This window comes from Homalodisca vitripennis, chromosome 1, assembly GCF_021130785.1.
Source record: "Homalodisca vitripennis isolate AUS2020 chromosome 1, UT_GWSS_2.1, whole genome shotgun sequence".
Classification (NCBI taxonomy): domain Eukaryota; kingdom Metazoa; phylum Arthropoda; class Insecta; order Hemiptera; family Cicadellidae; genus Homalodisca; species Homalodisca vitripennis.
In genome coordinates this window covers 181329839-181343979 of record NC_060207.1, presented here as the reverse complement: position 1 = coordinate 181343979, position 14141 = coordinate 181329839, and the positions used below count along the sequence as shown (strand labels likewise).

At 34.5% G+C, this 14141-nt stretch overlaps 1 protein-coding gene across 1 annotated transcript in view; it reads right to left on the bottom strand.

The window, feature by feature from the left end:
• The window catches only part of LOC124352823 (pH-sensitive chloride channel 2-like), a 31574-nt gene extending 22538 nt beyond the window's left edge, over nt 1-9036 (bottom strand). Inside the window, exons 1-3 of the mRNA XM_046802516.1 lie at nt 8901-9036; nt 5937-6120; nt 428-639 (exon numbers count right to left, since the gene is read on the bottom strand). Coding sequence (XP_046658472.1) covers nt 428-639; nt 5937-6120; nt 8901-8959 — 455 coding nt within the window. The 5' untranslated portion in view covers nt 8960-9036. The remainder of the gene's footprint in view (nt 1-427; nt 640-5936; nt 6121-8900) is intronic.
• Nucleotides 9037-14141: the final 5105 nt, after the last annotated feature.

The window sequence follows — 14141 nt, the reverse complement described above, 5'->3', positions numbered from 1 at the left end:
TATCCGATAACAATGACAATGATGTATTTATTACAAAGAGTATAGAAGTGGGTTTCCAAATTGTTCAAAAGAATTTAATAAATAATAGTTAGCCAGAACAATATACACAAGCTAAAACAAAGGAATAATACAAAATAAAAATTCTGTTACACAACATTAAAATTATTTTTCTGTTTTACGTCTCATGTGGGAAATATAAAAAGCATCTCTGTCAAATGTGTTATATATATAATCAAGTTTTTAACATACACAGAGATTACTATGAAGCTACTAACAAAAGAAACAATATATTCTAAAATTTAAATATTACTTCATTAAACTTTTACTACAACAACATGTGAACAAGGTTCGTCTAGCTATTGAGATTTTTCCTAGGGATTAAATTAACTTTAACTGCTGATATGATAAATTAACTACTGATACTAACCTTGATAAATGTACGACAGTTCCATCAGGTTGGATAGAATTGATGATGTCTTTCCCAGAAATTCCCATCACTTTAGACTCTTGTTCGTTGACTATGTAAATGTGAGGAAACCAAATTCTTGTTGCCAACTCTCCTTCATATTGGAGGACGTCATCTTGCTTTAGTCTTGAGTCTTTCCATCGGTAGCGAAGTAGTATCTGGGCAGTATATCGCTAAAACATGTTTAAATAATCATAATATAATATTTTATTTTCCATTTTGAGATAGTTTTTCATGAAGATTGAAGAAAGCAAGTTTGGTAGGCCTGGTCTTCATAGATTGCTAGCAGTGTTTATCCAGTCTGTAATTAATACAAGTTCACATATTCTACCGATATGTGTGATCTTCAGGACTTTGTCGAAGTGCTGGGTATTTGAATACTGAATGAATATGCGGTGGAGCTCTGGCCGCGCGAATAGACAGTCCGTGAGTTTTTTTCTTATTTTGGTCGAGTCTTAATAAAACTCTGATTTCCAAGAAGGCAAAGGTCACAACACTTTTATGGCAGTTCTCACATGCACAGTCAGGTCAATTGTTGCTGCCAATATTGTGTAAATTAAGACTAATCCAGTCTCAAACTTTGATAAACTCCAGATTCATCTGATTAGGATTAATCATTTTGCTTTCAATTTGTAACTACTATAATTCACCCCCTGCAACTTAGTAATCTCGTTATTGCAGGCACTTTAATATAGGCAATTAACTATATCTCTTTAAAATTCAACAAAATACTGCTGCACAGAAAATGCAACGCAACGTTAATGGTGTTTCTATTAACTCTAGAGATTTAAAACAGGTCTACTTTTACTCACAACAGACATGACTTTTACTTCAGAGCAAGTTTTCACCAGTGCCAATCCTGAAGCACGCGCCAATATGTCCAACAATGTAAGAAAGCACGATTTGACAGTTCTCATTGGTGGGAATAGTAATACAGGTAGTGTCAGCCAAAGCCATGATGAAAGGCTTGAGAAAATAGGAGTAAGTTCTTGATACATTTTAAATCACTGTCTAGAAAATCATACCACGTGTTACATTTATTCCACTGACAGGACACCCTATAGGTGCTCCGTTAATGAGAAAATTAGATGTTTAAATAAGAAAACTCAACAAACTTAAAGAATCTCAGATGATCCTGAGAAGTTTGTTGATGTTGAGTAGATATCTATTTAGCAGACATGGCCAGCACTTCAGTAAGCATGGTAAGGCAGTTCTGTAGAAGTTGTGATGGCTATGAAGACTTCTATGAGACTTACGAGTGAACATCATGAGAACAACTATGATGTTTCATTAGTGGACCAGTTTACACGGCTCAGTACAAATACCTGAAGTGGTGGCAGACCTCCAATAAATTTCACACTTTCGTACAACTCCATCGCTGATGCTGTGATGAGTTTTCCCAACCAAGAACCCAAATGCAACAAGTACCAGCAACAGGAGGCAGCTGAGGCAATGCTGAGACAGAGGAACAGCAGACCAGACTCAACTGAAGATTTATATTGTAGTGACGATTTTTAGAGACACAGGCTTCACTACCGGTATAGCAAGCCAAATTGTGGCTTCTTGTAGAAAATAAATTCCAAAATTGTTTAAAATTCTGAATATTTTGTATTAAAATTCCCAAATATTAATGAATAAAACAGATGAATTTTACATTCTATGTAAGCAGGTGGAACCAAACATTTTTATAATACAAAACACAGTTTCACAAACAAAACAATGCCCTTTTTCAGATTACAAAATTCAATTTATTATGGTCCAATTTTTCAATTTCAACATCAAGGGAGGGGAACTGCAATATTTGTAAAAAATCAAATATAAAGTTAATGACTGAAATTAAACTTTGATTACAATATCGATTTTGAAATTGCTGGGATGGAAGTTGGCTTGATCTGTAAGGCTCTCTGTGCTTAGTCTTCCGCCAAACTTGTTCAAGATGTTTTTGAATTTTTTCCTTCAGCGTTTCAGTTATTTTGTAATTACAGAAAATTTTAATATTGATGTTTCAAAACAAAATGACAAGCGGGCTCAGAAATTGAGTATTGTTCAAATTGTTTAGCCCTTAAGTACTGTCACGGGGTGGTTTCAGACCCTCACCTTAGCAAATCTAGAGACAGCAACTGGAAAGGGTTAGCTGCAATTCTGGGCTTCTCAGTAGTTAGTCATGTGCAATCTGTTAAAGTGGTTTTCATCAATTCCCGTAAGGCAACCTGTCATTGCTCATATTCCCAAATATATCAAGTAGTCCGCAAAGAATTCAGTCTGCACAAGTTCTATTAAAGGAAGGAGGGCCATTCCATGTCAAATCAACAATCATTTTACCCTACGATATCAGATTTAAATGAAATTTGATGTACTAGTAACCGTATACCTCCATTTAGACTGATAAAAATACCAAATTTCAACTGGATACCTTTTCTGGTTTTAAATTTATGCCTTGTTAAATATATATATATATATATATATATATATATATATATATATATATATATATATATTATATATATATATATAAGAGTATTATATAATATAACTCTTATATAATGTGCTACCAACTTCCTCTCCATTTTTCATACATAATTAGTGGAAAGTGTACTTGTACTAAACTACGTTATCTCTTAGGAGTGTTGTGATAGTTATAGAGCAGAAACCCTTGCAAAAATAAAAAAATAACTGTTATGGAGATATCTTAGAAGAAGAATGGGCGAATATGGTGGATTTGGGGGGAGGGTGCTGAATTAAGATCTTACACGGCTTGAATTTATATTTTAGGCTGCCTCTGTTCTATGGGTGTTAGTAAAGGGCTTTCTGAAATTTCATTACTTTCTACTTAAAATCTAAAAGTTAGTGTGACTGACACTGCCAGGCAAAATAATTTCTCCATCTTGTAACACTCAAATGGTATTCTTCATTGTTCAGAAATATCTTAATATGTGAATTAGTAAAGCAGAGGTTCTCAAAATTACAATAATATTATAACATTATTAGGCTATTGATCTCTCTTATGTACCCGAAGAACTATATTTTCCCTCTATAATCAGCAAATCCGTGGAAACTAATGAAAATGAATTATAAAATATTTGTTGTTTTGAAATTTATTTCCATGGATACAATTGTATTTTGATAAGATTTCTGTTCTGTGTAGATGTAATGAGTTTCTGCTGGGAATAATTTCTTTGTTTGAAGTTTATTTTGGACGATAGAAGGATTGTGAAGGAAACAGGGTTTTTCCGGACATTTGCCATTGTTCAGTGAAACAAAAATCAGTAACACTACGTTTCGAGATCTGCAATCTTATCTCTTCTTCAGGTAAATAACTAAACTACACATAATTACAAACTAGGCTAAAATAAACAAACCACACCAAGTAAGGATTAACAACCACTATTTGTGTTTCAACTACACTAACTATAAAACATGCACTTAATGAAAAACTAAACACAGCACTAATTATTAAAACTAAACTACAGAATACAGGTTACAATACGTCTGCATTCGTCGATCAATCACCTACCAAACGTAGTGTTACTGATTTTTTGTTTCACTGAACAATGGAAAATGTCCAGAAAAATCCTGTTTCCTTCAGGAATAATTTGCTGAGCATCTAGAAGAGAAAATCCAAGAGGTTTTATGTACTACATACAGCAAGTTTCTTAGTCTTTTTACTCAAGAGGAAAAAAGGAGTTTCAGCAAGGAGTTTGAGTACACTTTGAGAAAGTGACTCTACCTCCCGACTTTAATTCATTAATTGTCCTGGTAAATCTGCTTATTACTTTTTATATTTTACTTTTAATTATAAGCAGTAAATTTGGTAAATTAAAATATGTATAAAAATAAATGTGTTTTACGTTTTTGTACACAACAAAGGCATATTTTAATTTTACCAAAGTCACGTAATTTTAAGTAAGCATAATAAGAAATGTACCTATATAAATCAAAAGAAAATATATACTTAAAATATTATTATTTTTATTATTATTGTTTAATTATTGTTTAAGTTTTTATAATGTTAAAAACTTGTATCATTTTTATGTTATAAACCAATCATTAAAAACTGTTAATTTTTTCACAAAGTTTTAAGAATTGGAATGAATGCACGTAAAATATTTAACGTTCTGGTAAAAATCCTTCAAATGGCGTTGGAATGATTAAATACAACCTACAATATGATACAATCTCATTAATTTTTAATAAAGTATTTTGGTACCTATGTTTATTACAAATTTACTAAAATTGGGGAGTAATAGACCCCACGCCTGTATTGGTATCACAAATACCATGCCAGTACTTAAGGGTTAACTTTGGGTGGTCCGTGAGATTCGCCACACGTGTAACAACAAAGTCCAGTACAGTGAGTGGTATTGTGCCCAATAGCTCAGTGTCAGTTATGAACACAGCTATATGCGATTACTATGCACAGGAGACTGTGATCTGGGGAAGAGGAATATCCCATAACCACTTTAAAAAGATCTCTTCAACAATACAATATTTTTAACTTAATAAGAAGTTTTGTGGGATAAAATTGAAGTTTTCTGGATACCCTCACTTTGGTAAACATAATGTTTAAATCTTTCAATAACTTTTTTATGTTCCATTTAAATATTTTCTGCCCTATAAAATAATAAAAACATACGTTAATGTTCATAAGAATAAATGGATGACACCAGAGACTTTCTGAATTCTGTATTCAGAGACAAGCTAATTCTTTAGCGAAATAAACAAGAACAAGTTATAGAGTTTTTAAGGCCTTTTACAGAAAATACAAAAGAATATACATAAAAGTTATACGTGCCACTAGAGCATATAAAATTAACATCAAGTTGAAAAAATTGGAAAATTTCTCAAGACAGTTTGGGACATACAAATAATTAAAAAAATGAAATTGTTTTAAAACTATTCAGATATTGAAGAAAATAAAATAACTCACCAACATGAAATATCTATTCAATTGAATAAATTCTTTGTGTTTGTAGTCGGTCTTCCTAATGATAATAGTTTTCCTTCACAAAGTCCTCAAAGAACTTAAAGGTCAATAGCTATAAAGATGAGGGGAAACTGACTTTGGGTGAAACCTCAGAGGCTGAGTAATCCCGGGCCTAGAGACTGTAATAATCCTAATACCAAGAAACACAGATCATGGAAACTAGAGGATTCTGAGGAGGACTTCCAGACAAATACAGTGAACTACCAAATCAAAATTTGTCAAAGATGGTGATACAATTTTTTTGAGTTTCCTAAAGACTGAGAAAATAGAGGTTAAGGTACCACAAAGACTAGGAAACCCACAGACAATACAGAGCACAATTCAGAGCACCAAGAAAAGCTCAATATTCTTTGTCCTTAAAAACAAGTATAAGCAAATAAATCGTAAAGTTTCAAAATAATGAAAAAAAAAATTGTTTTATATTATAGGTCAACAATCAAAACATTATGTTTTAGTTTCAATAACAAGCTAAGTAAATCAAATTACCAGATTTTGGGCATCTATAGATCCTAAAGAATAGACGTGAATGTGAACGTAAACTGTGGTTATTTCATTGGGATTGGGTCGACTCAACTTGTTGTAGTGACGAGGATCAGTCAACTGCACTAGTATTTCTGCTTCAGAGCCAGTCAGGTTCAGGTCTCTACCATCCCTTGACTCGGCAGTACCTCTGAAAAATATATAAAAAAGCTAAATAAAATATTGTCTAGTTTCAGTTTTTTGTCTATTCCAATTAGGAGTCAGTAATACAAGTGTATTAGGAGTATGCATATAAGTATTACTCATCTAAACTAGAACAATCATCTGGAGAATAAATGTCATACATTACGTGAATATTATAAACAACGTACGTAATTGAAAATGTTCAATGTCAATTATTTATACACTTATGTTCAGTTAAAACAATTGGATTTGGCAAAAACAGAATTAGTGATATTTGTATCGTTTCCTATAAAAATTTGTTTACCACAAATACCACAAAAACTTCCTTTTCTTACTGATTCTAAAAAGTACAAGACATATCATTGCAAGTCTGGGCTGAGGCAAGTAAATAGTTGTTTAATGCACTTAGGCCTGAGATATATTGTTTAAGTTTCGCAGAGTATATAAAATTAGTTTCTTACAATAATACTGGTATTCAAATTATTACTTTAGATCAATTTATATTATTAATAAATTATAAAGCCAAACGGCCATAATAATAACAGCAATGGAAAATTTATAATTAAATAATTAAATTTTATTAAATAAGTATCTGAACGTATTATGAGTTATGAAGTAGATTAAAAAAAAAACAGACAGGCTCAACAAGTGGAGCTAAAAATATGAATTTGCTGATTTTTATGTAAATGGTTAGAAAATAACAACGTTGGATATAATCTCCCTGTGCCTATATTAATTTCCATTATAGCTACTATAATATCATGAGCGACACACCTGACAGGATTATCTCTAGCTCATTGCGGGAAGGAGACATCAAGGTTATCATTTTGTGTGTATTAGATAACTTACACCTGTCTTATATGCAAGGCACTAAAAATAGCTGAGATGTCATTATTTATCTAAAGTTATGGTAGTTTCAATTCATAGACAGCTGCTGTTCCTAATAGCAGAGTGTTATTTCTTTTTTTTTCTTAGGACAAACAGCTGAGAAACCTCTCATTACATTTAATCCTAAAAGGCTGCTTCTCGAGTTGCAAGATATTCAGGATGGATAAGTTTGGGGTTAGGGGCCATCTCTTGTCAAGATCCATGAGGAAGGATTGTGAGCATTATTTCAGTCATGTCGTCTTGGAAGAAGGGGAGTTCAGCTCTTTACCAACCTTTCCAGGCAAAGCATACAGGGGTACCACACCCTTATGTCTAGGCTAGCAACTGCCTTTAACACTTAGCCCCACCAACTCCAATGGTCATCCTTCGCAGATCTATAGACTACACTTGCACCCCAATATCTCATCATTTGTGGTTAGTGATGTGCCGCTCCTGGACATTCTTAGGGCTGCCCAGATTTAAATGACACATTGGTTTTTGCTGTACCCAGTTTGGGTTCAACTGGAAGGTATAAACTAGCTAGAAATACCCTCCTGACGATTGCTGAGTGGTTATTATCTTAGCTTATCTTAGCTAAGTTCAATTCTCAGTTTGAGCACAGCATTTTTACATGCCAACCATTAAACATCTGAGAAAAGCCTGAGTAATGTGATAAACAGTTTCAGGCTAGAGCTTCAATTCATGTACAGAAAATGTCATGGCACATTTTTAGAAATTTGTGTACTGAGGATCATCCATACAACATTTCCTCTCCAATCCAAAAATATTAAATTTTCAATCCTATTCCAACGTGATCAACTCTAATAAAAACCAATCTGTCATGTTTGTTTAAGTTTTTACTTATGGTATTCTCTCAGTATGTTAATCTGACAGTTTTTCACAGGCTGAAAACGTGAAAACCTCAGTAACACCTTCACTGCACCTCTATACTGATTGATTTGGAGAACTCTCATTCTGTCTCTGTGCAGAACTGATCTCTTTCACTATTAATCATATTTATATTATGATATTTTATTATAATAAAATATAACTACGGTATTATACCCTGGGAGAGTTGCATGCAGTGAGAGAGGAAAGGAAGAAAAGTGTATTTATTCCTGTTCCTCAAATATATAAAATATTGGTCAATTTTGTATAATAAATAGATTTAAATCATCCATTTAAAATAATTAACTGAACTCATCTAATTAACTATCTCATTCTGAGGATTAAGATTGTTTTAATTATATACAACAAGGTTTTCAAATCAATATTTTTTCAGTTTTTCTCAACAGGTAATGTTGTAAAAATAATTCACCCTAACGGATGGCTCAGTTGTTAAATACAGATCATCTGGGCAAGAACGTAGCCAGGAAAAATTGTTTTCTTTTTTTTGGGAGGGGGAAGGTTAAGATGATAGATATTTTCCTGTAGTTGACAGAGGCAAGTACAGTCAACCACACATTCTCCATTTTGATCCTTAAAAATTTATTGACCTGTTTTATTGAGAAAAATCTTTCAGCAGTACATGTCAGTAATACTGAATAATAATAATCGTTGCTAAAAAAGTAATTTAAAATTAATTAAAATTTGGGGAGAGGTCAGGACCCCTTGAACCTTTCTACTGGTTATATTCTTGCATGTGGAATTACATAGAACAGGGGAGTGAATTCTGTATAAGATGTGAGTTATCGGAGAGAGGTTGTGATGCACAAATGGAAGAATGGAAGGAACCTTGGATAATTTATTTCTAATTGGCTTTGTAATTCTATTAATACAAGTCATTGCTTTACTATTGAAAATTACACACTGGAATAGAGTATTTTATGTATACAGAGTGTAATTTGTAGATGGGTAATTATTTACTTGATAAGATTCTATAAATTATAATGTCAAAATTAAGGCTTGGAAAATACTCACATAGCAAACAACATAATAAAAACAGCTGTGCTCACAAACGGTCTTGTTTCTATCTTCATGGTGATGCCAACTTAGACTAGGAGATGTAGCCATATTAAAATAGAGAAAATATTTACACAAGATACTGCTTCACGTGAAAACGCTGTATTGCACCTCACAGCTCATAATTATCTGATACATCAAGTAAAAGCATGACAGCCAAAACGGAGTGAATAATATTTATGATAAAATAAATTCTGTCTTAATTTTTATTATATCAATATTGCCTTTAAAAATGTAGGTCTAAACATATTTAAAATTGAGTGACAAGACGAACGATATAGTGATTTTAAGAAAGCACTGAAGAAGGTAATATTTCTTATACGTCCTCAACAATTTGAGTTAAAATTTATTGGATGAGCTTTAGCGAAGCCTATCACTTGAGGACTTTGAACAATTTAATTTATGTCCAATTTCTGTAATCTATCTTTCTGTCACAGTGTTTCGAGAACAAATTAAACTTTAGACTTGAAATTATGCATGAAGCTTCATTTCTTTATACACAACATCAAGTTCAGTGATGGTGCATGTCACTCTCCGTGAGACTTGGCTGAGTGTTAGCGAACATTTTAAAATTGGTGTCATGGTTTGATATGATGGCAACAAGAAAATCTTAAAATAAATAAATATGTAAACAAATTATAAAGTGAGTACTATCATAAGATATTTTGACATGTGATCCATTTCATTATGCAGCCTAACTTCTCAACTAATTTCATCTTTAAATGTATGAAACTTCATTTTTACATAGATGAGAGTAAATTCTATAATAATGTGTGTACATTCATGAAAATTTGGCTAGCACAATTTCTCTTTGGCTGCCAGGGGATGTAAAATTTCTTTTCTGTCTGTAGGACATCTCAAAAATGAAATGACTGAGGTTGAAATTTTGCATCCAACATCAGTGAAGCCTGGTATATGACATTTGTTGTGTCATACTCCTTTCTTTAGGAACAAATATTATTGTCAATTGAGAGGCATCATATGTATTGACATGTTAGTTGCTCCCAGCTTGTGCAAGCATACCTTTAAAGTGGTTGTGCTCGCTTATATGTTGACATATTTCATCGAAAAAAGTACCTTTAGAATTATAATGAAATTTTCTAAATAGTTGGTAGGTACCTTGTAAAACCTTTATAGCAGTACTATGATTAAAGCTGAAAAGCAGCTATAATAAGCTGAAAAACAAGCAGTGGAAGTATGCTGCATCGTATTCGTATGGCACTTCACTATCTCTAATAAGAGAGAGAGAGAGAGAGAGAGAGAGAGAGAGAGAGAGAGAGAGAGAGAGAGAGAGAGAGAGAAACTTTATTACATAAGCTTTGAGCTTAGAAATGGTGTCACAAGATACATTATTTTTAAATTCTCAAGTCACATCTTTAAACAGTTTTTGATTTGATGTCTTCAGCTTGTTGGCCTTCTATCACAGCGGGCTACAAACTCCTCAATGCTATACACAGGGTCCTCAAGCATCCCACTTCTGAAGTCTTCTCTTGAGTGTCTTCGGGTTCCCGCATTTTAAGTCCACTGGAAGGAGGTTAAAAAGTCTGGATCCAGCATATGGACGGCTTCTTAGAAAATCTGGAGGTTCGGTGTACAGGGAGATTGAAATTATCACGGTTTCGGGTGTTGTGTTGATGCACATTTGAATTTCTTGGTAAGTTGAGGGCAGTCGAAAAGGCATACAACCTCGCAGATGTAAATGGCAGCTAATGGAAGGATTTTGGAGAGTTCTGAAGACATCCCTGCAACTATCTTCCCTCTGAAGGCCCCCAAGAACTCTAACAGCACGCTTTTGAAGAACAAAAACTCGCTGGGTGTTTTTCCTTTGAACAATTTCCCCAGAAAATTATCCCGTATCTCAGTTGGGATTCAACAAGTGCATGATATGCTGCTCGTGTTGCATCAACTGTTCCAACACTGTTGATTCTTCTCAGGGTAAAGATGGAAGAGCTGAGCCTTTGGCAGAGGTTAGTCGATGTGGGCGCCCCAACATAGTTCTTGATCCAGGATTATTCCGAGGTGTTTGGTCGACTCAGTAACCTGAATGTCTGGAGGACAGGTGATGTCATTTTTAAATTTTGCCAAAGAATACCTGTTGAGTTTTGTTTTCATTGAAAACCAGGTCATTGTTGGCGCAGTATTCCATGGCTTTACTGATAGAGATAAAGTTGCTGATCTCCAGAGGCTCCAGTTCTCTGTTGCTGGTCAAGAGCACCGAGTCATCTGCAAACATGACGGTGTGGCTGTAGGTGTCCATGTATTTGGGGAGGTCTGCTGAAAAAAGTGCAAATAGGACAGGGCCCAACACAGACCCCTGGGGCACTCCTCTAGATACACCCAAACAACTCCGATCTCACTACACTAGTGGTTCCCTTAACAGTATGTTTGATCTCAACTAGCTGCTGCCTGTCAGAGAGGTAGGATCCAAACCAGGCAAGTGCTGATCCAACTATACCAAAAGTTCGAAGTTTTTCTAAGATAAGCTGATGGTCAAGGCAATCAAAATGCCTTGCTGAGATCCAGGAAGGCTGCGCAGACCGTGTTCCCCGCTTCTAAGCTGTCAAGGATGTGCTCTACTATATCTGCAACTGCGGTGATGGTGGATCTACCAGGTATAAAGCCGTGTTGTCCCCTTGGCAGAAGGTTGTTCTGGTGTAGATACTTCAGGAGGCGAGCCAAAATCACTTTTTTCTAGTACCTTGGAAAAAGTGGGACCAATGATATTGGTCTATAATTCCCCATCACATCAGTTTTTTTTCCTTTTTTATGAAGAGGAATAAACCTTAGCGATTTTCATGCTGCCAGGGAAGATTGCCTGAGCCAAGGATTTGTTAATAATATCAGCTAATGGTGGACAGAGTTCCCCTTCACAAAACTTCAGGAGCCTGGAGGATATGTCATCCACGCAGTTGATGGAGTTGGTTTTAAACTTCTTATAAATGCATCTAACCTCATCAGAAGTTGTTGGATGAAACGAGACCAATCCATAATCCGTAGCTGGTTGGAGGAGCTGAATAGGTAGGGTAGTTCTCTGTGAAGTGTTGCTTTAAGCGTTTCTCCAGAAGATTCTGAGATCACCTTTTCGCTTGCAGCTCTCCTAGAGGATTTAAGTTTTAAATCGTAGGATTTCTTCCTCCGATTAGCTTCCAGCTTGTCAATAAACTTGTCACATAAGAATATAAGGCTAAACGTATGTTCATCATAGAACACAATCAATGGTGTGATTGATATATTGTACATGATCATTTGGCAATGGATCTGGTCATCTCAGTATGTCTCAGCTGCACATGGAAATCACAACTAGAGTTCTTGAAGGTAGGCATATGAACTTAGTTGCACCCAGTGGTGTAGTGGAGTGGGAACATGTGGAAATGGTGTTCCCTCACTGGTTTTAGCCATTTTGAGTAGATAAAGAAATGGCAAATTTTTTGCTGAATATTAAATTGGATAAAATGATTGTTAATGTTAATTTCCTCAAGACTCAATGTTATTTTGTGAGCTTAGATGCATTCAGTTTTATGCTCTTAGCTATTGCAGCTATTGCTATTAGCATAAGAAACATATAAATTCAAATTTCCTTATAATTTTTCAAATTTATTTAGCATTCCCATAGTGGAAAATTTTACGTTTGCACCATAACACGAGAAACTGCTGAGATCAGGTAATCCATCCCATGTGTAAAAAAGTTGGATGAATTTAAAAGGGTCAATGCATTTTATGCATTATTTTATAAACCCACTTTTTTCCTTCTACATTTTTATAATTTTCCTAGTTTGTTTCTATTTATAATATTTCCATGCTCAGTCATGGTTTTGTATACAAGTAAATCATATGTTAAATTAACTAGCTATACTTATATCAGATGGTGTTGGTACCCGTGCTGCTTGTTATAAACTATTATGTGTTTGGGATTAATCCTCTTTTAACACCTTCATTCTAGCTCTAATCTTAGGGATCCTGGGTACTTGCACTGTGAGTCTGCACCTATAAGGTGTCTACCGTGTTCAACATGTTAATTTTTGTTTAGTAATATTATAAAATATTTAGATTTTATTATGTGTAGTAAGGTGATTTGGAGACTTCATATTGACAATTATTTTACCAAAGTTGTCCAGAGTTGCTTATTTATTAAGAATGCTTACTTATTTTATATAATATTAGGATAAATTTAGTGTGCTTACATTGTTCTATTTAACTTACAAATATGATTTAGTCTAGTCAATTGGATGTCTTATCCTAATTTAGGATTTTATTTTTAATTCAAAAGAAATTAAAATCAGTATATACTATGTCAGCAAAGTTACAATGTAAGTCAAGTGTGATTTATAAAATTCAACTACCGTAAATTTTTCAGCCCTTTTTTTTGTTTTCTTAGTACAAGAAGCTTATAGATTGCACCTAGTCTAATAAGGACATTTGCACTGCTTCCGGAGTGACAGGACATTCTGGATGGATAAGGTTGAGGGTTGGGGCCGCCTCCTATTGAGAGCCATGAGCAAGAATTTAGGGCACTAATATCAAGTCATGTCCCTTTGAAAGAAGGGGAGGCCAGCCCTGAACCAGTCTCTCCAGTCAAAGCAGGCAGGGAGTGACACACCCTTACGTTGAGGCAAGGCAAGAACCTCTGATACTTGGGGAACGAACCCCGCCAACTTCAACAGTCATCTCCTGCAGTAGAGTAGACCTATCGAATTACTCTTGCACCCTGACATTTGCGATTAGTGATGTACCGCTCCTGGTTGCTAGATCCATATGGTTGCTCAGATTTAAGTGACACATCAGTTTGTGCTGTGCCAGTGGTAGGTTCAACTGGAAGGTGTAAACCACCCAGAAGTGACCCCTGCTGGATTAAATGTTTTCAACCCTTGTAGTGGTAATTAACTTTTTTCTAACTGTCAACAATATGTCTGTAGTGTTAACTGACTCATTTCTGTTGAACTAACATGCCCTCACATAATACCACCTTATAATACATTTTGTCAATGTATCGACATAGTTTATGCACCACTCGATCATGAAAGAATTGGGAAGGATTTAATTTCAACAAGGTATTACAGGGTTCAAGAGGCCAACAGATTAATTGGAAACTAGAAAGATCAATTCATAAATTGTAGTAGAGCCATCTCCTACAATTCGTAAATTTGGTAGGTGGTGCGCTGGATGAGATAGCTTGCACAAAAATAAAAATGCAGTTGTAGT